Raw genomic sequence first — 24,040 nt, 5'->3', positions numbered from 1 at the left:
ATAGACATTAGAACACAATAGGTAAATTATTGGTCAACAATGCAGCTATCGCAATGGCTCACAAATGCTGCGTAAGCCTTAGTCATTGATCTGTGAAATATGAACAAAAAGAGTTGAAAGTTATCAGGCTGAATAATAGTTTGCTTTAAAAATCTTTCTGCATTTATATTTATGCTTGTAACTTGTTTTAAATATAAGGAATTTCGTATAGAATAAAAATAACCGAAAAATCTTTTGCGAGTTGTATCGGCCTATCATAAGTTGTTTTCACGTAGGCGATGTTTAAATTTTGAAAACAGAAACTTTTAACAGTAAACTAGACAATAAAACAAGAAAGCCTTAAATCACAATTCCAAGTATTTAAGTTAGATATATTTTCCTAAAACTTTGTTTTGTTATTTCCGTAAATAAAACGCAAATCTACTCTGGACACAGTGTTTCGTTTAAAAGCTTTTGCTGAGTATAGTCACGCTGGCAAATATATTCTTATCTGATACTGAATATGCTGTCATAGACGCAAACAACGTGAGATAATTACGATTATCAAGTATTTATAACAAAGAAAATCATCAACAACAATAACAAATATCGACAACAAAAAATTTAACAGTTCTACGAAAACGTTACCGACACTGATGTGTTTTGTTTCCAAAAACATTAAGCAAGAATAAAAAACTTTGGAAAATTTGTTAAAAAACAAAAAAAACTTGAGTAAACTACGAGGCGTGTTTACGTAGTTTAATAAAATAACATTAACGTGAAAAATGAACAAAAAATTTAACCTTTACAGAGCAAATTCTATACAGAAATGTTATAAGAAAACCTTTATAAAAGCTATGGAATGTATTAAAAAGATATTTTTCAAATATATAAGGCGTTCAAACTGCATTGATTTTACCAACAATAATTATAAACACTGTAATAAATATGATCTCATCGCATAAAACTACTCATAACTTTTGTTGACGCTGGTGGTTCGTTTACATTGAGCAAATAATAATATCTAATATCTCAGCATATAAACATAAACATGTTTTTCTAAACATAGATCTATTATACCCATATGCAGTCGTTGATATGATAGAGCAAAGTTCAAAGCCACAGTTTATACAAAACATTACATTGTCAAGCTAATTAATCTTGGTTGACAAAACAAGATATAAATGCAAACAAAAGTTTGGTGACTAGTCATGTACCGCTTCTTTCCCTTTACCAGGCACAAGCAAAATTTGTGGTTATTCACAGTATGTCCGCTTTGTTCACTCAACCTCTACCAGGCCCCGGTCCGATTGAGGGCCCTCGCCCGCCACCAAACGGGTTGGGCCTGTTGGTGTTGCCACCGATTAACCTGGGAGGTTGACGACCGTTATTCGGTTGTCTCCTATTGCCACCTCCGATATTTCCCGCATTGCCACCGGTTGGCCTCGATGGTTGGCGGCCAGTATTCGGTTGCATCTGGTTGTTACCCCCATTATTATCCGTGGGACGCTGACCTGTTTGGTTCTCTTCACGTCCTCCGGTTGTTGTTGGTGGACGGTTAGTTGGCGGATGGAGGCGTTTGGGTGGCAGCTGGCAACAAAACCGAACCCGATAGTTTTTGCACTTTTTATCATCAGATTGTTGTCCATTTAAACAGAAGAGACCCAGACTCGGAGAGATGTATAACGTGTCACCTCCACTAATGTAAGGTTTTCGAGTTCCGGAAACTTGAGCTTGGATTGCGCTGGGAGTCGACTCGCATCCTAGGCCCCGCTCACTAACTAACTTCTTAAATGTTTCATCATCTCCGTATCTCCACATCGTATCTTGCCATCTGGTCCATTTGTGACCATGTTCACATTTTCCAATGGTATCTGTGCATATGAGAATGTAACTATATGCAACAAAAAACATAGCAACTAGAAATAAAGAATTCTTAAAAATGAATGAGAAAGTAAAGATATCAATTAAGTTATGCATTGCAGTGACGTAACAACTGCGAACAGAGCAAAAACGTATGTACCTGGACAACAAAATCTAACTTTGTAGTCGTTGCATCTTCTGTCGCTCTGAAATGCACTGAAACACACAAGTCCAGAAGAAGGATCCAACTGAAGACTCTCGCCTCCAGCTAAGTACGGTTGGCCAGAAAGCAACTTTGCACCAACAGCCGTTGGCGAGGTACATACAGATCCTGGATTCTTTCTCCTTATTTCAGATAAGACTTCGAACTCTCCAAAACGACGTATGGGATCGGACTCGTCAAAGTACTTGGACCAACCATGACGTAGTGGACACTCTCCAACGTAATCTAAAGAAGAAATGGCATAGTCAGTAAACGCATTTCTTCAATAACAAAGTTTTTATGCATGGAACAAGGTAACTGCGAATAGGTTTGACTATTTGCAACAAAGTGTTCTACGACATAGTTTCGTTACATACGATCTATAAAATTTACGTTGTATTAGCGAACAGCACAGCACATTTATATCGGCAACATGCCGTTTACCTGGACAACAAAATCTGACTCTGTAGTCTTGGCAAATACTGTTGCTTTGATCTCTGTTCAAACAACTTAGCCCTGTGGTTGGTGATAAATCCAGCAAATTGTTCCCACGACCATACGACTGGTTGCTTTGAGCCAACCTTGCTTGAATCCCGGAAGGCGTGACGCAGATGTTGTTCCTGTAACGGGTCTGGATCGTGGAAAGAGACTCGACATCACCGAGACCTTCATTTGGGTTGTCCGTGTTGAACCACTCGGTCCAGTGGACGCTCCCTTGGCATTTTCCCACAACGTCACTTCCTGTTTTAATCATATTTAAATCACATAGTCCATAAAGGAACTGGTGCAACTGAAAATGTTCATCTGTTATTCTTAGTGATACTCACCCCCAGCGTATCTTGCGTTTGCTCGCTGGATTGGTCCTTTTAAGTTTGACCCGAACCTGGTGAGCTGGTCAAACCTGATCGCATAACATCCAGTCGGTTCTTCCCCGGTGTATCGCTCACATTCACTGTTAACAGCAAGTTGTTGTATTTTTTTGTTTCAATTTAAATAGTAAGTTAAGACGGGATAACAGTTGTGTGAAACCTGAACGTCTAAATTTGGTCTAGCGCAGTGCTCTTCAACAGGGGTTCCGCGGAACCTAAGGGTTCCGAGAACCATGTAGTGGGGTTCCGTGAGTTTTCAGGGTTCCGCGAGGGTTCCTCGTTTATTTAGGGAAATTGATTTCTTGCTTCAGCATTTTGATGCGTCATTCCGATTTTTTTCAGATTACTGTACCGCATTCATACTCCAAGTAGGCCAGTTTGTTAAACAAGAAGTTGAGTGCAGTCAACAACCCAATAAAACATTGATATATTTGTTACGCCACTTGCTGTTAACAAGAACGTTATTGTTGCATCACACTCATAGGATGTTGCCGATGTACAGATCACAAAAGTACAAGCAGACTGAGTAGAGAGTACAGACTTGTGTAATAACGAAATATTTTATTTTCTGACCAAGCAATTTGTAACTTCTAAACTTTTGTTAGTGGGGTTCCGTGACAAACGCGAAAGTACATGAGAGGTTCCGCGTTGACAAAAAGGTTGAAGAGCACTGGTCTAGCGTATGTTATGAAAATCATTCGCGTTTAAATTTTAAGCCTCACAAGTGGTTTATTTATGTAATAGATTAACTTGCTGTCTTACGTCAAAAGTAAGAGAAAAAGATGTTGCTTTACACTGCTGTACCTGCAGACTGTGTAGCTGTCCACGAAATCAACCACAGATGTGATGTTAAAACCTTCCTCCTCCGCTTCTCTTCTTGCTCTTCGTGGAAGAGGTGGTCGTCGAAGGGGTGGTGGTGGTTTCCGAAATCCCAAAGGGACGTCGCGGAGAAGCTGATTGCTGTAATCACGTCTTGCAAACTCCGGACATCGGGAATCACGACCACCACCAACAGGAGGAGGTGCTCCGGGAGGCGGGGGTAGACGACCAGGAAGTGGAGGGAAAGTTCCCGGAAGTGTTGCCGGTTGAGGTGGAGGTAGCTGTCGTTTCTTTCTTTCCGACGTCTCTATAGAAGAGATTGCGATTGAAACAGTTAATATCATCTGATTTTTCAAAGACAAGTTTTTTCAATCCGTATTCATTTAATTTGATGTGCGTTCGATGAATAAGTTATACGAAAACCTACATGCATGACTTTACATTTACCGCTTGTTTGCACATCATACGAAGTATCGTTGGAATCCAAGGCGAACTGATTAATGCAATCTTTTAGGTAATCGCCCATTTGTTCAACCAGAAAATCATCTACCCTTGATAACCAGCAAAGTGTTTCATTGCTTTCTTCTTCTCTGTGAAAAGAAACGCGTGAAATGAAAGAAGTGTAAAAAAATAAAGAAAAACGCACCTTGGCGTACAATGCTACAGTGTCATTGTGCAAGTAATTACACCATTACTACAAACATAAAGCAAAAGGACGAATTAATTTGTGTAAGCTTATTAGCTATATCACCTAGCCGCAAGCTAAGCGTTGCGGACGTGTTGCAATTACCCAAAGCAGTCAGCGTTATCAGAATAATAAAACCAGTTAGAATCCACGATTGCCCAGTCTGTGACGCTGTACCAATCCATAGCAATAGCACTTGTAGAAGACATGCACGACGTGAAAAATGTGATCAATGCGTCGGCATCGTATCCTAACTCGTAACTGCTGCTGCTTTCTTCAGCCTCTGTCTGTCTTCTTTTTCTAGCACCATGTTCATACGCATGACAAGCTGTAAGAAATACAGATACATTATACACAGTTTTCAAGACATTACGTTTGCAAAAGGTCTTGTGGTCAAACGAACACTAGTTTTGGTTGATCAGTAATGTTTGTAACTTGATGTCAAACAACACTGCATTTGCTGATGTTATCGTTCTTTAATTAGAACAGGACCTTTATGAAGCGAAGAATCGGTAAGATTTACAAATTGCAAGTAGGCTATTGGAGTAAGTAATGATGCTCATATGAACATTTTGCGAGCTCACCTTCTGACACGTGCATGAGAATCGTAGTCACGACTAACGTTGCTATTAATTTCATTTCGATGCAGCCGCCTGGCGGTAACTCCCAACAAATAACTTACGCTTTAAAAATCAGTTTAAAATCGTTATACAAATCGAGTTTTTGGTGTACCTGTAATTGATTAATGAACTTACTAAAGTTAAACTATCCTGCCAAGTCTATTATACGTATTTCTGTGCCCAGCTTACCTACATCTTGCACTATCGAATCATTTTGTTTTCTAATAACTACCGTAAGATTTTTACACCATCAGACGCCAGGCACAGTGCTGTGTGTCCTTGTACCAAGGTGCGTCATAATTTACAACACTCATTTATATCTAATGCTGGGTATAGATATCACATTCGTCTGAATGTCGTAGCCTGCGGCTCTATGTTTAAAGGCTCGATTGTCGTGCTTGATATCCGTGATTTGACGATGTTTTCCGCTATTTCTGTCCCACTCGTAACTTCGCTGTGAGGACTTTTGGCTTATTCACCCACTTCTCAGCTTGAAAACCCCGTTTTAGATGAAAGATATGTTGCCGAAGTAATCTGAGAGGATGGGATAGCCATCAAATCACTTCTTATGCCTCCGGCTAGCTGACTAACAGCAATCGTGATCATCCGAACTCAAATTTCCGATTTTATTTGCGCAAAGTTTGAAAACCTTTGAAAAGCTCCACAGGAAGTAACGACAATTAATCCAAAATACGATCTTTGTAAATTTTTCTTCGTTAAACGGTCAGTTTTTACGAAAAGCAGCAAATGCACTCTGAAATGAAAAATCACGAATGACATTCAAAATTTTTACAGAATTTTTTTCGTTCTTAGCGAATGTCAAAGAATCAAAAGTTAACGAACGATGACAACAAAAGTAAATGACAAACGGATGATTCTGTTGTCCGGTAGGAAAACGTTGACAATTAAAATTGAAATGCAAGGCAGGGTTTAACGGTACACTGTGACATAACTTTTGTTCCTTTGCTTTTTAAGTAGTGCAGCTGGGTTCGATGAAAGATTATTTTAGTATTGATGAAATGTCGCCGGATTTAAAGCATAGACAGAGGATACGTAGCAGCAATAAGTGGCTTGTTTTTATAAAAAAGTTTACGGGTCGAATCATCCGAGGCTTTGCTTAGATCAAATTATGTTATGATTGAGAAATTAAAATGACAAACGAGAAAAACATGGCAACCAATAAAATGCACGTAATTACTCAATGCTGTCGCGTCTGACCAAATCGACAACGGATTCCAATCAATGCAAAATAGGTTGTAAAAAGCCAAACGAGCGAGTACCTTTTACAAATTTACAACCAGTTAACTACGTAGTAGACTGGATATGCCAAATCGAATCGTAGTAGGGTGGTTGGAATATGTACTTGGTAATTCAAAATTAACTGAGTGATTGTTAAGCCGAGCGAAATCGAGAAACAAATACAAAAAATTGCGTAATTTTAACGGAACAAGTAATGACGAGTTATTTCATTGTTTGTGAAACATGATCGCTTTATTTGGTAAAAAAATTAAATAATTTTTGAAAAATCCGCAAGCATCTGTGTAATAAACACTGGAATTGTATACTGCTTATTTACACACGTATTGCTAATCACAACACTGCTTTAAAAATTTCACCAGCATCGAAAAGCGCGGTTGACGACAAACCAGAAAAGAACAACTTTAGACAAACTTGAATCGAAAAACGTAGACAACAGCAAACCGGAATACATCGACACATCATAACATTAATAAATAACTGCGCGGGAGAATGTTTCGAGCTAAGGTGCGGTGCAAATTTCGCTTTCGGTTGAATATCTCGTCGGCTGCAAGGGTTGTAATTGATAAAAACGCGAGCAACGAAAGGACAGATAAAAGCAATTCAACACTCACAAATAATTAAGAAGCGAAATGACGTTTAAAAATTCAAAAGGGGTCAATTTACAGTTTCAAATAAAAGAAAAATGCCGGTGCTTAATCAAAGACAAAAACGCAGTCAAAACCCGGCCCGTGTTTTAAAGACGAACAATAAAAATTCTGCTATAAGGTTCCTAAATACGTTGCTATTAAATTTGGTACGAGATTCGCAAAAGGCATTCATCTCAAACGGCCGCCTTTGCAAAGACAGCATCATGATAACAGTTCGAGTCATGCAGGTGTGTGATGGGTGACAACACTGCTTTGGGCAAGAATTTATTGACATTTGGCAGAAAATACGAAAATACGACACGGGGAATGCGACGAAGGAAACACTTAAATCGTTAATTTAAAAATCGCTGAAACCATGTCACAAAAAACGCAAGAAATCCAACTCTTTTATGCCTCGCGCGCTGACTGGTCTAATCGGTCTGCAACCTCGACGTCACGTCAAGAAAAACGTCAACACGGGGCACGCAGAAAGTAGTGACGTCAAAGCAGTAGTGACCTCATAGCGACGGGTTGGCCATCAGCATTAGAGTTCTGCGAGGGCGTCTGTGTAGTTGATGTCAACTTCAAGAAGATTGGGCAGCTTCTTCTTAAGGTGGAGGAAAGTCTCCGAATTTAACTCAGTGCTGTTTAGGTTGAGATATTCCAGCTTCGTCATTACTGTAAGATCATTACGTAATTATTAGCACTAAGTTACCACTCACTAGTATACGACATGCTTATGGAATGCGTGTAATATTGTAACCTGAGAGATTTACTTATCACTGCCATCATTATACACATGACTTATTGTTATTATTGAACAGGTATAGTCTTTAGAAGCTGCACTATGCTATGGAGCAATCGCCCAACCCGATAATAAAACAAACAACAACTTTAACCCAACCCAAACTCTAATCTTTGGAATTTCATATATTTACAAATTTCCAGTGAACGTATAAAGATAAAACTGACCTTCCAGACAAAGTATTCCTTCGTTGGTGACTCTTGTCTCGCATAAGTTGAGCGACTCAAGATCTAGATAGTCACAGATAGCGCGCAAGCCTTTGTCATCAATCTGTCAAGTATGAACAAAATAGTTGCAATTAGGCAGGTTGTTAGCTTTACACACCTTTCAGCATTTAAGTTCATACTGGTGCAAGTTGTTTTAGGTGTTGGGGTTCATTATAGGTCTACAACAGCCAGATTTCTTGCGTGTAGTATCATATATCGTTTGGTGTGTAAACTCGCATAATGGATTTTTGCTTGTCGATGAAAATAGAACTGTTTTGTCTTTCAAAATGGGAAACGAGAAAAAATTTACATATTCTAAATAAAGAAGTTGAGTGCTTTTACCCAAGCCTTTGTATTATTAATTCCGTAAATAAAGACTCACAAGCGTCAGACTTTGAAAGCTTCTAAACAAACTGAAAGTTTCAGCACTTGACGATATTTTACGATAAACATCTTTTAAACAATTTATCTGCGTTTTGCTTTCGCGCGTTCTAAATTTAAACGACTTCCAATTTGCATTTAATAAATAGACGACTCCATCGCTTTTGACCGCGAAAATATTTATAAACTTTTTAAGAACATGAAAAATTGGGGAAATAAATTCTGGTACGAAACTTTAAGAAAAATGAATAAAAATAAATTTGGCTAAAAACAGCAGCTGCCGTTCGTTGTAAAAAAGTTGACCGAAAAAATTATCAACAATGGCGAAACCTGCGTCACAATGCTAAACAACAAACAATGACGTCAACTTTCTATACGCACAGTACAAGGAATCCATAATTGAAAGATGTTGGTCGCTTTTCTCGCTTCACCTTGAATCATCATTATTTAGCTAGTTTAAAAGCAGCAGCGCAGAATGAAAAGTCTATTTGTCTGACTTTCTCGCTTATACATTATTTATAAAAACACTAATCTCTGGGAGCTTATGTAGAAAACAAAAACTAAGCAATCGATAATTAACCGGCTTAAAAGCCTGGAAGATAATAATGGCGTCGACTGGCATAAATATTCAAGCACCTATAATCCCATATACTCTAATAACCCGGGTTGCCATATCGTCCTTATTTCTAAGATTTGTCCTTATGTTCACTTGCGTCCTTACTTTTGTCGTATTTTTGGGGCAGAGGTTTCAGTTTTGGGCATGTCGACACCTTTAGTATACCATTTTGTACAAAAAAGATCCCAAAATTAAGAACATGCAAATAGTGTCTCGTTTTTCTTTTTTTTTAAGAACATTGATTGCCTTCTCCTGTTGTGCACTGTTTAAGGAAGTATTCTTCTTTCGTTTCCCAGTCGTCCTTAATTTCGAGTCCAGACCGGTGGAAACCCTGGTTATAACTGAATGAAACGATGGAAGCAGATTTTAATCGCGCTGCAAACGAAAGGAGCAAAATTGCAATCAAATCAAGGTAAGAATTAGTCCAAATCGTCGAGTTAAATTTGAACCATGCTTTGATTTTAATTCAGCTTTATTCCCTTTGTTTGGCCGTCAAAATGGTCTGCTTTAACCGCGTGAAATGAGCAATGAGCATCATGTGATGTGAAGCTTTGTTTATCTCAGGAACAATAAATTACCCGTTGTGCCCAACAGAGTCTGAAATTAAATGTTTCTGTGACCTACCCCGGCCCTTAATGACAAACTCTAGTGCACTGTGCGTTTAAACTTGAATATTAACAAAACAAACTATGGCGAGATCGTTGCAGCAACTGTAGTAGTAGCGGGACTTGGTCAGTACCACACTACACAACCATACGTGGCTGTTATTTCAAGCACAAACCAGATGTATCGAAAATAAATTCTAGGAAATAAAATTACCTGAGTTGCCCACAAGTTGAGATGACGTAGGTTAGGGAGATAACGTAAGACATCGACCGATGCTGACGTCACATGGGTGAAGGAAAGATCCAAATGCTCCAAACTACCCCAAGAACCGGTTCCGAAGAGTGTACGTAGGTCGCTATCCTGAAGCAAAGTACAAGTAGCACGAATATAACGTATATGTAGACGTCAAAAAGTATTGGCCGTACGTCTGTACGTCAGTAACTGTAGGTTAATAAATTCAACTAAACTGCCTACTTCCGGCATAGAAGGAAATGACGCACGAGCGAACGTACAAATAACTGCACGTGACACAGGAAATTTCACGTCTTTGCCACGGACAGATTTAGATAAAAACGTGCATGCGGCCGACATGTTGTCAAAATAGCTGGATAATGCTCTTGCAACAAAGTGTTTTCAGCGTCGCTTTTAACACAAAGTGAACGTCGAAAGTAGTTTTTAAGCATGTGCAAGCGTACGGGTTAAACCGTGCTCTTGTAACTTTTAAAATACACACACGCGCTATTTATCTAAATATATCTGCAGCCGTTGACCCAAGCGAGCCTAGTTCAGCATTTTTAAACCTAGGGCAAATAGCGGAAAATCATTAAAAACCACTCGACACAATGCCGAGTTGTATACATTTTTACGGCGGGCAATAAGATTTATAGCGAGTTTTACTCTACCAATAAAATATTACGACAGACTTAACATTACGTTTTTGTGTATTTATAGATTGTTATTTTATAGATTATAGAAATCAAAGAAATTCTAAACCCATACAACCATATTATATCTCGTGTGGAAAAGATGTATGCACGCTACTTGCAAATATACTGAGTTTATTCTCGTTATCACATGACTTGACTAAGTTACTTGCCTGACTTGAGGGTAAGCGTCAGTGGCATACACTATGCTAAAATAGTACAGTGACGTTTGATATTATGCGACAGGGTGCAATATGTAAAGCATTGAGACTATTGTGATGTATAAATAGGCCTGAATCACACAACAGTTGGCACAACTACCTTAGACGAAGTTTTGTGAGTTGGCAAATATTGCAGCTGAGGTAAAAAAACGCGCAAAACTCTGCCATAAGTAGCCATGGTCCCATGAATGAGTTAAATTGAAAATAATGAATCTATTTATGGACGACGCCGGAAGTTGCTGTTGGTAGATGGCTTGTACAAATTGTGGGCTACTTCAAGCGCTTTCCATCAAGTTTATATGCACCTAAAATCGACGTCTAATAGGAATGAGCGGATTGTTGTAGCAAGGAGAAAATCACAACACTGCCTGTCCTTCGTGTAACCCCTTTGGTTTTTACTATGCCCTAGATCCACTAAAAATTGTTTGCTGTACGTTTCATACAGTAAGTTGGGTGTGTTTTTGAGCGACTATAACAGCCTTCATAGCTTTACGAAGAGAGCGACTGTTTTGGTAAAATTATTGCGTTCCTTCACCCAAAACCTACAAAGTCAGTCTAAACGACTTACGCTTTTGCGCATGCAGTACGCTAAGTTGTGCACTTACCGTCGAATTCGGCGCCAAAGTGAATGCTTTCGGACCCTTTTTCTGAGTCAAAACCATGAGAAGAGATTTCAGTTCTTCGTACATCTCCTTTCCGCTGGGGGTGCAACGAAGTGCGGACACGACACGAAGCTGCTCTTGCTCATCGGTTAAGATTCCCATCTGGAGCATATCCCTCAAGACCTTTGATGAAATTTATGTGTTTAATATTAACGTCAAGAGGTTTGTTTGTGACGTACAGAAAACCTGGCTAGAAATCTTACCAACAAGGGCAGAATAAAGAAGTAGAATATAGGATGGCAATCTATGGTTAACTTTTATTTTTAATTTCTTTGCACGAGCTTTTGTTAGCATCTGTTTGCTTCATCGGGTGTACTAGGAGCCTAGAATGCTATCATATATATATATTTTTTTTTATTTTACTGTATACCGGGCCAACACGGTTCAGCCACCGTCAACTTTGATACCAATGGTAGGGGATCTTTACCCATTTCAACAACATTACACAATGAGTTAGTCACGTCACAATGTGTTAACTTAGACAAGGGTACGACTGTATTCAGCGCTCATCCAATCAATGCTCTGAGCAAATTGAAGCGGCATAGGCCCATTTGTGTTTCATATGAAGTTCATCTTAAGTGTGTACTCAGCCTAAATGAACCAGAGTTTAATTTGGTTCCGATATCAAAATCGTTTCTGGAAATCAAATTCGATATGATGCGTATGCTGCGTTTAATTACTCCCGTCTAGAAGGTTATGTTTCCAACATCGTTTGGTTGTTGGCTAATTGGTCTGTTAGCTAAATTACTTAAAAAGAGAGTCACGGATTTTGATGAAATGTTACAGATAGAGCTTGGCATAGACATAAGGATCCGCTGATAAACTGGGAGTTAATTTGGCAAAAGTTTGAGCACTTTAAAAACTTTTTCTTAGTTGTTATGATGTGTAGAGATAATTTACCATCTTCATCTAACAGAAACGAACCGAACAATCTCAAAATTCTGCTCTGGTTAAATTTCATTCAATTTGATGATTAAACACATCTAAGAAGCATCCAGTTAGTTAGTTCAAAGAAAATAATAACCGACATATTACACCGCAGGGAACGCAATACAGCTGTAGGTTGGGTACAGACGCCGAGACAAAACCACGTAAATGTAATTACAGGTTGACATCACGGCAATCAACAATGGAGCGCATTTGTCAATAAAGCAGACAAGCGAGCGACGAAACATAATTACAAATCAAACACAAAGGCTCACGCCCCGCACCCGCATGACCCGTCTTTGTCGAAGAGGTGTAATATGCAGCGAGCGCTTAAATTATTCATGTCGGGACGGACATCCTATATTTACATTTCAAAAATAGTAACGTTCGTGTGTTATAGTGTTCAAAGAATTTATAACCAGGCACAATTGGGCCCAGGACTCATTCTAAGCAATTAGGTGAGGGATTAAACCAAGTGTGCTGTAAGAATTGTACTTCTTGATAACGCCGAACGAATGTCATGCCAATCCACATCTAAGGCTATTGTTATTGCGTTTGGGTCGGTTAAACGGAAAACGTTGAGATGATTTTCATAAAAATAATACTTAGAAATTTGTCAATGCCGGTATTAACTTGGTAAGTACTTCCAAAAGCTATTTACAACCCTCTATTATCCAAAGTAAAAGCTACATGGAGAGGCTAACTTACGTAAATCGCGGTTGTTTTAAGTGGGTTGAGTGGTGGTCAGGCGTGCGGGATATGCAAATTACTTACCTTAATCATCACTTCGTTCTCTCTCAGAGCAAGCATAACTACTACTTGTAAATGGGTTTTGGCCAGTGTTGCCAGAAATTTCTTTAACTTTCCAGTTTGCATGCCCGGTTTCAGCAGGGCTTCCGTCTAAAGATTAAAAAAATTGATAATGGGCTTTGCTGGTATTAAACGCAATCGTCACGCAAAAGCAATGACGTCAAAGCAGTGAAATCATGTTGAAAGAAGCTTATAATCAGAGGAAAGAAGGCGATATCACACTAATTAAGGAACATAAGATCAAAGCGTATACGCTTGATTCTAGGCTAAATATATTGTGTTAAAGGCGAAAAGAAAGTAGGCTGGGAAAGCGATGGCAAACTTCACCGAATACAATACAAGCAAAAAGCCGTTTAAAGAGCAAAGGTGCTTTAAAAACACTGAGACGTGAACGCGAAACGTTGGGAACTCTTACTATTATTAATATTTAATTTCAAAGTTCAAATGGATAATGATAGTTATTGAAATTTGATAACGTATCTTTTCGACAAGCACATCCGCCGATAAAGAACTTACGTAAACCTCGAGTAATACGAACCCTGGCAACTGACCATTTTCGAAAAGAGTTTGCCGTTATCCTCGCAAGCTGAGCCGCCGGGACTGTACACCTGCAGCCAGCCGTCTTTGTCTTCCCTCGAGTAAAGAAGACACTTCACGACGCTTTCGCGGTCGTCTTCCGCGAATCGCTCGATGACAGGATACATGAGTCTTTGAGAAAATAGTCGTGAAATGTCAATCATAGAAAATTTGGCTTATTTTTTGGGCGGTGGAAATTTGTTTGAAGTGAAATAGCAACATAAACAATAACATGAGTAATTTAATCAACTTGACGCATATAGAGTTGTAATAGAATCAGTAAGTTATAGTTTTCGAGACGTTCAATTAAAAAGAAGGACCCGGGTATTTCGAAAGGATGAAACTTACCTTGTAAACTGTAGATTGGTCATGGATCTGCGAAAATAAAACGCACTGGTGAAAAACGACAACACTTAAAAAACAATAGGTGTTAACACCAAGCTCTAAACACTACGCAGTAACTGGGCTTTCAAAATTATATCGAGTGCTACTTTCGTTTCAGAAGTCTTCTGCCCGTCAGTAAGACAGTACAAGCAGCAAGGATTTTAGCTTGCTGTTATTGTCATGGGATTAATTTTCTCACATGTGCATAGCCACTTAAAAATAGTTTTTATGACGTAAGTGACTGTACGTGAAGAGGAAATTTGAATTGTTGTTCGCAAATTCGAGTTTGTATACAATGGGTATTATGATTCTATGTGGCGTCATAAATGAATAAGCACATACTCATCAGGAAAGGGTAAAGGTTGCAGCAGGCTTGCCAGTCCAGGACACCAGTCAAGTATTTTCGATCTAAATAAATACGTGTTTGTTACGGAGGAAAAATAAAACAAAATATCAAATTCGTCATATAACTGAGCTAACTGTAACAGGCTTATTGAAAATAATTTGACCATCTTGATTCATAATACACAATGAAATATCACAGTGTTGTATCATCGTAACCAATCTATAAAAAACACATAGCCCACAATTATTTAAACTAATGTATAGAAGATGTTTGCTCACATTTCCTTAAGAACTTCGACAAAAAGCACGACGACCTGATAATTCTCATCAGCCATTTCATGCTTGTTGCCTTCATCCAATTTGTTGAGTTTAGCGGTGTACGACTCCTTTAGGTTAAGGTCGGCTGTTAAGAGACGATGACAGAATAAAATGCATTACGAGCAAATGTCGTATCAACCGTTCAAATAGTTAGGCTTCAAAATCTATTTTTAAATGTACAGCATCCTGTTTTACCTCGATTCTGCTTGCTGTTGTTTAGAGGTTTAGCGTCGCTGTTTTGCTGTTCCTTCTGCTGCAGTTGTTTGTTTAAATTTTCTTGCAACGAATTTTTTGTGTTTTTGACATCGGTTGCAATCGCTTGAACGCGGTTATTCAGGTTGTTTTTTGTGTGTTCGTTGACAGGCGACACTGCAGTTGCAACTGGAGTCTTCGTCCGTTTGTGCTTTAGGGCGATGAACTTTTCGCCGCTGAATATAACGATAATATAACTAAGATGGTGCATGAGCGATTGCATGGTCGCTAGCTTTTGACTTTGCGAAACGTGATATGCAGCTGTGTTAAAAATGTAAAAATAGAACTCTCAAGTAACTGGTGTGACGTGAAATCCAAACAGGAAACGAAAGAATGCCGAGCCTATAGCGGACGGTATATTGCGGGCCGTTCGCATGGTTGTTAATCCGGGAAAATCGTAATGAGCAATATCGAACGCAATCGTTGGAATTAAAATTCCGTGTAGCATAACACACTTACGATGCTCCTTCTGTGGAGAAACACTGGTAGATTGCGGAAAGGCACACGGCTACCAAGTTGTTTAGAATACGAGGATGTGGGCATTGACTCAGTGGTCCATGTACTGAGCGTATGAAAGTGCGCACCGACTCAATTCCATTGTTCTGGCAGTTTAGTGCTTGGATGTATTCGACGACGAAGGTCCGCAGCCACGTAGACTTTCCAAAATCCTGTCACACATTTGACATTTATTACAACTAATGCAAGGACTGCACAACTGATGCGGTTATTTGAGTTCACAAAAACCTTTCGATTTTGGTGATGGCACTAATTTTCTACTGTAAACTTTTTCGAAAAGATTTTGGTTACATAACATGCAATTTTCACCTAAACGTTTTATGCTTTGTAACGGTTAAACAATACACCGAGTCATTACACAACCAGTGCACTGACCGGATATGGTCAATGCATGCCATCGGTCTTAATGCCAAGAAAATTGTGAAAGTCCGGAAAGTTTCACAAAAAGACGACTCCACGATACAAAGGTAAATGTGGCAAGACCAACCAACTACCGGACCAAGGAGATCACGAAGGTTTAAAAACGATCGGTTCACCGGAAAAAGCCTTTACTAAATGCAAAATACTCGACTCGACTTTGGTTTTTCGAATGCGTTGTTCAGAATTTGGAATGTGTTGATTATGGTAATAATTGTGGCATTATTAGCGTAATATGTGGAACACATTTAAAAAAATACTACCTATATTCGAGTATTACATGTAAAGTGGTTACCGATTACCGTCTCGAAGATGAGGCTATTTCAGCATAGATTCCGAGGCATACAACGTTGTATCAAGGCAGACACGTCTTCAGTGCGGACGACTTTATAGAACTTTCAAACTACAACAAGCTATTTCCACCTTTCGGCTTATTTCGCTTCCATCCACGCTATTTCCATGGCATCGATTTAAAAAACTACGGTCATGAATAGCTCAAAAGCAACGAGCGAAAATAACTTCATCGAAGTCGGTAGCAGTTACCGCTAAATTAACGTAGGAAATGATCTATGTTATACGCACAGTTACATGATTTTATATCACAAAGAGTAAAAAGGGGGAGTTAGGTCTAAAAGTAAACGCCTACTATGCATGTTATGAAACCATTCCATCGGTGATAGAAAAACAAACCAAGCAGAGCAAAGTTCTACATAAGAAAATAAGAAAGTCAAAGAAACGGGGCTACCGATTGCAATAAGCCATTGGTGTAAAATCTTGGGGGTACATAAATAACATAACGATGGAGACACCGTATTGCGCAGAGTAATTCACACGCAGTGAAATAGCGAAATGAAATCGTTACATACAAGATTATGTTCCAATTGATACCCGGTTTCCGAAGGTTGAGAGCATAAAGTGCCAAATAGCACAAGGGAGTGAAAAAACGCGTGTTGACAGTGATGACTTTCTCAGAACACTATCGGTTTTTGCTTGGCTTGTGTTAACCAGCAGACCAGAGCATGCCCGCTCGTTTGTAACAGATCAGTCCAACAGGAAGCGAACCAACATTTTATTACTCACTGATTCTTCTTAGTGTGACGTCACGATGATCTGACGTGTGAAACACGGGGACATTTTGGCAGATTCGGAGAGTTTAAAAATGACGCAAACATTTTTTTGTGTTATGCAGTTACACGTAATATCACATACTTGGTTGAAAATGCGCTTGAAATTGGTAATCAAGGAAATGAACAGATAATAATTATCTAACCAAACAGATGTTTATTTTTTGGACAAAATAAATTACAGAGTTCATCTTTGAAACGATCAAGGAGAAACCGCGCCCTGACAAGTCAAAACAACACGCAGTAGACAAACGGATACAACTCACAAAACAACGAAATTAGTGTCTGCGGTCACTCGACAACGGTGTTATTCTAATACAGATACTTAATATAGACATAACATGCTATGCTAGCTGTACTACAGTATTTCAAACTGATGTTAACTTACCACGTTATGCTTCAAAATACGTTGTACGATTGGGGTGAACATGTCTATGACGATGATTGAACGTGGAGATTGGCGGCAATGCTGCAATGAAAACGTACAGTTTGTTCCTACAGATGCCACGTACATCATCCATTTTACTAACCGAGACACTCAAACACATGCGGAAGTGCGGCACGGGAACTTAACACAGCACAGTAGGTCTATTGTAAATGTAAGAATGTACAGTACTAGATGGCATTTGATATGGTTCAACAAAGATCTATATCGGCATAGAAAAGAGCAGGGGCTCGAAGTTGCCAAAAATAGGTTTCCTCTAATTTCGGTTTGACATTTCAGTGACCTTGGGTAATTGCAAAAAGGGCCTCAGCCATAACATCTGAGCCCCGTCTGGGCTTTTGAGAAACTGCTGTTGGTGCAACTTGATACCAAGCAAAGTTCGGGGGAACTTCATAAACGTATACTGCGAGTCCTTGGCCAAAGGAAAAAGACCAATAAAAAGCTATTTTAAAATGCGTACATGGCAGCTTTTTTAGACTTTAGTGACGTGACAAAATCGTCATATTGACGTCACGCGTATGACTAGTCTGTTATCGCTACAACGACCTAAAACGGGGGTGTTTCTTTTAAACGCTACTTATACAAAAAACAAACAAAAATAAATGTAAACATAATTAGCAGACTGATCAACTATATTGTAACGGCGGCAGATAGGCGAAAACGAATTGTGTGGGCAAGGATTGTTTTTAGTTAGGTTCGAGCACAAACGCACTTCAACAGGTTTTTAGGATTTCCACTGTGTGTAATGTGTCTGTTGCTACATGACTAGCGCAGAAATCAACAGCTATGGAAACAGTCCACAAAACGCGTCCTTTAGGGATGAAATTTAATTAGGGAAGAAAAATGTAGTTTTAAATTGCTAATAACCGTAATGCTAATCGGCAACGTGTAATTCCGCACCAAGTAAACGATTTAGTCAAACCCCAAACAGCTGCAGACAAAGCTGCAAATTCGCTAAGGGCAATGATATCACATTAACATACACAACCCTTGCGGCATGTATGACGTGTGAAAGCGTGTACGAAATGAGACATCCATGAACATGCGTCATTTGAGTTAGCCATAAATACGTCAACGATTCGCTGTTTAGAAAAGACCCCCAAATACCAGTTTATTATACACAGTAGACATAATACTCCATTCCATTTCGATTCTTTCGAAAACACGGACTGGTCTTCTGAGGTTTTACGGATTAATTTATGATACACAAACGTTTTCTCTCAGGTTGTTGCCGACTACCTTATTACACACAAACACATAACCCTAGGTACCGATGCATGGAAATGCATAAAACATATCTAGGCTTTAGTATAAACAACATTCAGAAAAAGCGGTCACCTTTGAGAAAAAATTGCATATTTCCAGGGACGGTTGGTTCTGGTCAACTAAAGGAGCAAGCGCCTACAAAAACAAAACGTTGCTTCATAAAACGTTTGGTAAAATGCATTTTCAATTTTTGTTTCATTTTAAGGTTAGCAGACATATTTAATGGTGGTATCTTGAAAATTTAAGAGTATCAACTGTAGCTTATCATGGGACATTAAACATTATCTAGATATATTGCTACGAAAAAGTTTTTAATAGTGTAATAAACCTTTTCTAAGATGGGTAGCCTGTACATGTATATCACACATAAATATGCAAAGTGTTACTTCAATTCAAAAGCTTACCGTGATAAGTTCCTCATGCGAGACATTGCTCATGGCTTCAGATTTCTATGAAAGTTAAAGTAAACTTGAAATAGCACACACAACAACCTTCTAACCATTATTTAGAAAAATAGTACAACAGCCCATGGCTATAGAATAAGAAGTAAAGCTATCAAAAACAACTGTGCCTATTTTTGGACACCCGTTTATAATTAACTCTCTACAGGCAATCTTTCAATACCTAATAACATGTAGCCCCCAGCTCATTAACGTCACTCAGAACAACATACAGTAAGAAATTTAAAATAGTTAAATTTTTAATAAATCACTGAACCAGAAATTGGCCGAAAGCCGCTTGGCAAGCATTTCAGCCTGTCATAATGCATTTCTCTTCAGAATATTGGACTACCTGTGACAATAGGCAGGAAACAATATCCAAGAGAACTTGGTGCGTGTCATCAATGTACAGAGGGCAATCTACGGTCAAAGAGACCAGGACCTGAAATTTGGAAATTCACAAGGTGTATGAGAACAAACTGATTTGTGTTAAAATTTACGATGTGAAAACTATGCACGATTTTAAAGATCCAAATCTGAAGTTAATGATGACAAACCTAAGAATGTTGAATTTACCTTCAGTTCATAGAGTAACGCTTCAGGCTTTACAGAGTTATACAACTTCATTCTGTATTTGTGCACGTTCATCTAAATGAACAAAGTCGGATTTATATACTGTCGGTTGAATAGAGTAATAAAAATACAGCACAAGATGTGTATTATTCTCAAGTACCTTCCACTCAATTGTGTAAAACCAACGGTCTCTTTGATAAGCATTTGGTGCCTGGATGTGAATTGGAAAAAGTTACTGAAAATTTATCACGACTTAAACTGCAATTTCTTAAAACAGACAAACTGGGAGCTTTAATTAACAACAAAAATTTACGAGGTAATTATTACCTGAAGCAGATAGGTACAAGAGCTTGTTACGATTTTTACACAGTTGATGGGTTCTCTTGTTAAGTCCACAGACATAACACCTAATATTGAAGAATAAGGCAACGGTGTGCTAAAAATCCCAGTTGGCTATAAGAAGGAAAAAAACGCTTTAAAATAAATAGATAATCAAGCCATAGTAAGTTTTATTATGTTACCAAGAACGTAAACCGATTACACATCACAACGAGTATTTATAACAAATCGAAAATTAGTGTGACAAGAAGAAAAATTTTTAAGCAGCCTAGCAAATATTACACACCATTTTTGATACGATTTCATCTTGCTCAAGACTAATGTCATGAATCTCCCACTGTTTGAGAGATCTGGTGTGGTGTAGCAGCTTTTCGAAAATGTTCATGTTAGACATTTCAGATAAAACATGAACTTTGACATATCCACCAGAAAATACATTGTATTTGTTGCTCATTGCATTGAGGGAGAATAAATCTGGTGAACTGGCATTGAACTTGGAGATTTGCTTGTCTGTAACATTTAAGAATATGATCATTAAATCTGAAACACAATGAACAGTTGAAAAAAATAAATTAAAACTATGTATGCTCTTTTAATAACTATAATATACACATGCCAATTTTGCTAATACGAATGAAATAAATTATCTACTCACTTCCACAAAAACTGTCATCTATAATTATGTAAATTTTATCTAAACGTATATATTTAAGCCAAAATTTTTAAAATCAAATTACATGTAAAAATAAAAAAACATCTAATTTGAAAATATAGTTTAAGAAAATTTGTGTAGTTATATACATTCTCTTCAGTTAGCTAGTGAGGTAAAACAATATATAACAATATTTAAAAACCACTCACAGTCACACACTAGCATGACCAGGCCAAGTTCGCAAATACTATATAATATACACGCAATCAAAACTTGGTAAGTGAATTGCTTTTCTAAATTTCTAGAGTTCTATTAACTCGATTCAAAGCAATACTAACATTTAATTTAATTGCAAAAATTGGGGTTTTATGTTGTTTGTATTCAAAATGTGCCAAGTCGTGCAAAATTTTATAAAACCACAAAAATAATTCTTTACCTTGCATACAAAGAATACCTGAACCTTGTTTACAACAGCACTTTAAAGAACAAGCAAGTGCAATTCACTTCCTACAAGCATAGCACACATTAAGCACCGTGCTTTGTTGAAAAACTAACTAACTCAAGCATAACTAAATCTTCGCTATGAACCTTTCACTATCATCAACATGCTTATATAGGCTAGGCAAAAAATACGTTATTTTAATTAGTGCCAAAATGATAACTGAAAATAGTCATCATGGGATGCTCCACTAATTCTTGAACAGGAAGTGTGTCACCACTAGCAGTTCACCATAAAATGTTGACAGGTTTTGACTGGAAATATTTTTTCACAAACCAAACTGCGTTGACAAAATACAGATCAACATCTATTTTAAACAAAGTCTAAAAATATTTAAGGAAACAGCTTCAACTTGCAAAGCATGATGAGTCATTCGAACACAATTTAATTTAGGACTCGTTATTTTAAAAATACAGGATACTTAATGTTACCTTATCCACATCAACTGCATGCCATATTTCATTTCGTTACATATAGTCGGTTTTTATAGTATTATACATATATATAGTTTTTACAGTAAAAAAGCAACCATATAATTTTATTTGATATATAATTTCAAAGTTACCGTAACAGAGAAGAGTTTACAAATTCAAGACTAATTCAAGTATTATATACATAACAACATAATATCATAGGTTACTTGACCATAATCACGGTATATGTGGACTATATAAATCCTAATACTAAACATATCTAATATAACCACAGGTGTATTTTCAATTCCGAAATAAAAACTGAAATTAGGCAAAACTCTGGAGTGACATATTCAGCTTTAACGTAGCCAAATACCAAATAGATCAAAATAAAAACCTAAATTAAATCTATGGGAATCCCCTGTTGCTTTTATTTTATACATCTGTGTGCAAGATGCAATTCACATCAGATTATTTGAATTTCTAATATGTATCTTTCAAAGGCCATCTGGTTAATGTGAATCTTTCAGTATAAGCAGTGACAGTATTAGATAGATATATGTATGTATAAAAAAAATAATATGAAAATTCATATAAATAGAAAAATTAAATGTAAAAAGTTTGCAAAAAATTATAAAAAATTCAGCTGAATAGAAAACAGCAAAAGCACTAAGGTGATGAAATGTATAATCAAAATACTCTACAATCCACATCACAGAAGCTGAGCCTGTTTGTGATCTTTCCATCACAATTAAAACCTTGATAGAACTATTTCAGGCAAAGCAAGAAAACACACACAACACGAAAAATAGATTTTGCAAGTTACAACCATTCAAACAGTGTAATGAGGTGTCTGCATCAGCGTGATGAAGCACAAAATTCTTAGGTGAATTATTGAAGTATGGCGAGGAACTATACGTATAGAGCCAACTTTTCAAACTTGTACAAATCCAAGATATTTAACCAGAATATATCCTATTGCACTGTCCTGTCTAATAATTTGGTTATGAAGTCACAAAGCCATGAATGACAGTATTTATCATCAGTAAAATGCACACACATTTCCTCATAAAAATTGTGAAAATTTAAAGAAACTGCAGATGAGCATGTTTCAGTTTGAAGAGAATTGTACAAGAACTATTAATGCTAAATAAAAAACGGTAAAACATCTATGCTACCATTTACTTTTATTTTTGTGACATAATCTGGCTGTAAATTGTTTTGTTTACTGCTACCAGGTGTTTATAAGATCATTAATATTTATCCAAGTTGTACCAAGTAAAAAGTCACAAATTTGGTTTGAAAAGATGTATGGCTCACACATTATACAGTACATTTTTAGGATTTGAATCAATTTAAACTGATTCAAACCCTTCAAAATGATAATTCTGTAATTTAGTGTTGGGTTGTGTTTTACTAAAAACATAATTACCAAAGTTGCATAAAGTAAATCAATATACTATAAAAAAATTATGTTATATCAGAGAAAATAAAGTGTACCATTCTTTATACTATAACAACACTGAGAATGAGATACATACCAGCATCTTTTGTGGATGGCCGTGATTTCAAACTTTGAGCACCTCTTCTATTCCTATTCCAAAGAAATTTATCCTTGATACTGGAGTTATGGTTTCGTTTCAAACCACTTACAGGCTTGTCCGACATGTTACTTTTTAGATGACCAATGACAGTATGGCAACCAGTATCACTTTAATAACAAATTACAAACTTGCAAATGTCAGATATATGATATATTTAATGTTAATAATTTTGGCTGCGATTTACATTTTGCAAGTCCAGAAAAAAATAAAAGCTGCGTAAAGATCAAATAGAATTAGTAATAACATTATTAAAACTAACATTATCAAGTTAACTAAATTTATTAAACAAAGCCACTTTTTTCCCATTCTTTACCACCAATATCGTTATTCAATTTCAAATCCGTTTATTCTTGCTTTGACTGTCCATAGGGGGACTAAAGTGTAGTACGTTTAATAAGTATAATGTGTTTATTACTACACTTGTTGCGCTAAATAAAAAAAATCACAATAAACCTTTGGATGCTCAGGTTTTAACTTTGATCAATATAGCCTACACAGCATGTACAAGTATTACCTAGACTTGAAGCCATTCACAACTTAGTGCAATATCAAGCCTTTATTAAACTTTCATTAAACCCTAAATAGCTATGGTCTATATAAAATCAACTTTTTGCATGTAACATTCTCTGTTTTTCTAATTTAACAGCCTATTCTTTAACAACGACTTGCATCACTATAGTTACAGTGAAACAGTAACTTTCTATGAAACAAGTGTAGCCAACATTGCAAACACTTACACATGCATTAACAGCCCACGAGCACTCTTCTAAGATCATAAGAAATCACGTCGTGATATA

General features: G+C 37.3%; 2 protein-coding genes across 4 annotated transcripts; both read right to left on the bottom strand.

Annotated features, from left to right (window-relative positions):
- Positions 1 to 534: 534 nt before the first annotated feature.
- On the bottom strand, positions 535 to 5,298 carry LOC143471206 (uncharacterized). The gene is made up of 8 exons (XM_076969602.1): positions 5,002 to 5,298; positions 4,523 to 4,745; positions 4,180 to 4,322; positions 3,718 to 4,039; positions 2,872 to 2,996; positions 2,489 to 2,785; positions 2,003 to 2,290; positions 535 to 1,853 (listed from the first exon to the last, which is right to left on the bottom strand). The coding sequence occupies exons 1-8, from the start codon at positions 5,054 to 5,056 to the stop codon at positions 1,264 to 1,266; spliced, it is 2,043 nt and encodes a 680-aa protein (XP_076825717.1). The 5' UTR covers positions 5,057 to 5,298; the 3' UTR covers positions 535 to 1,263.
- Positions 5,299 to 5,646: 348 nt separating this feature from the next.
- On the bottom strand, positions 5,647 to 23,482 carry LOC143471205 (C-Maf-inducing protein-like). Of its 3 annotated transcripts, none has more exons than XM_076969598.1 (20): positions 23,181 to 23,482; positions 20,362 to 20,585; positions 20,064 to 20,189; positions 19,897 to 19,947; positions 19,740 to 19,811; positions 19,516 to 19,605; positions 19,128 to 19,172; positions 18,796 to 18,858; positions 17,401 to 17,481; positions 15,415 to 15,623; positions 14,899 to 15,131; positions 14,665 to 14,788; positions 14,383 to 14,448; positions 14,005 to 14,031; positions 13,632 to 13,788; positions 13,045 to 13,170; positions 11,287 to 11,466; positions 9,751 to 9,897; positions 7,896 to 7,998; positions 5,647 to 7,601 (listed from the first exon to the last, which is right to left on the bottom strand). In XM_076969598.1, the coding sequence occupies exons 1-20, from the start codon at positions 23,305 to 23,307 to the stop codon at positions 7,468 to 7,470; spliced, it is 2,385 nt and encodes a 794-aa protein (XP_076825713.1). In that variant the 5' UTR covers positions 23,308 to 23,482; the 3' UTR covers positions 5,647 to 7,467. The 3 variants fall into 3 exon arrangements, with proteins under 3 accessions (XP_076825713.1, XP_076825714.1, XP_076825715.1); XM_076969599.1 differs by lacking the exon at positions 23,181 to 23,482 and adding an exon at positions 21,164 to 21,348; XM_076969600.1 differs by lacking the exon at positions 23,181 to 23,482 and adding an exon at positions 20,731 to 20,839.
- Between the last annotated feature and the right edge of the window lie 558 nt (positions 23,483 to 24,040).

This window comes from Clavelina lepadiformis, chromosome 9, assembly GCF_947623445.1.
Source record: "Clavelina lepadiformis chromosome 9, kaClaLepa1.1, whole genome shotgun sequence".
Taxonomy (NCBI): Eukaryota; Metazoa; Chordata; class Ascidiacea; order Aplousobranchia; family Clavelinidae; genus Clavelina; species Clavelina lepadiformis.
Note: the sequence above shows the minus strand (reverse complement) of the source record. Positions and strands in the feature narration are given on the sequence as shown.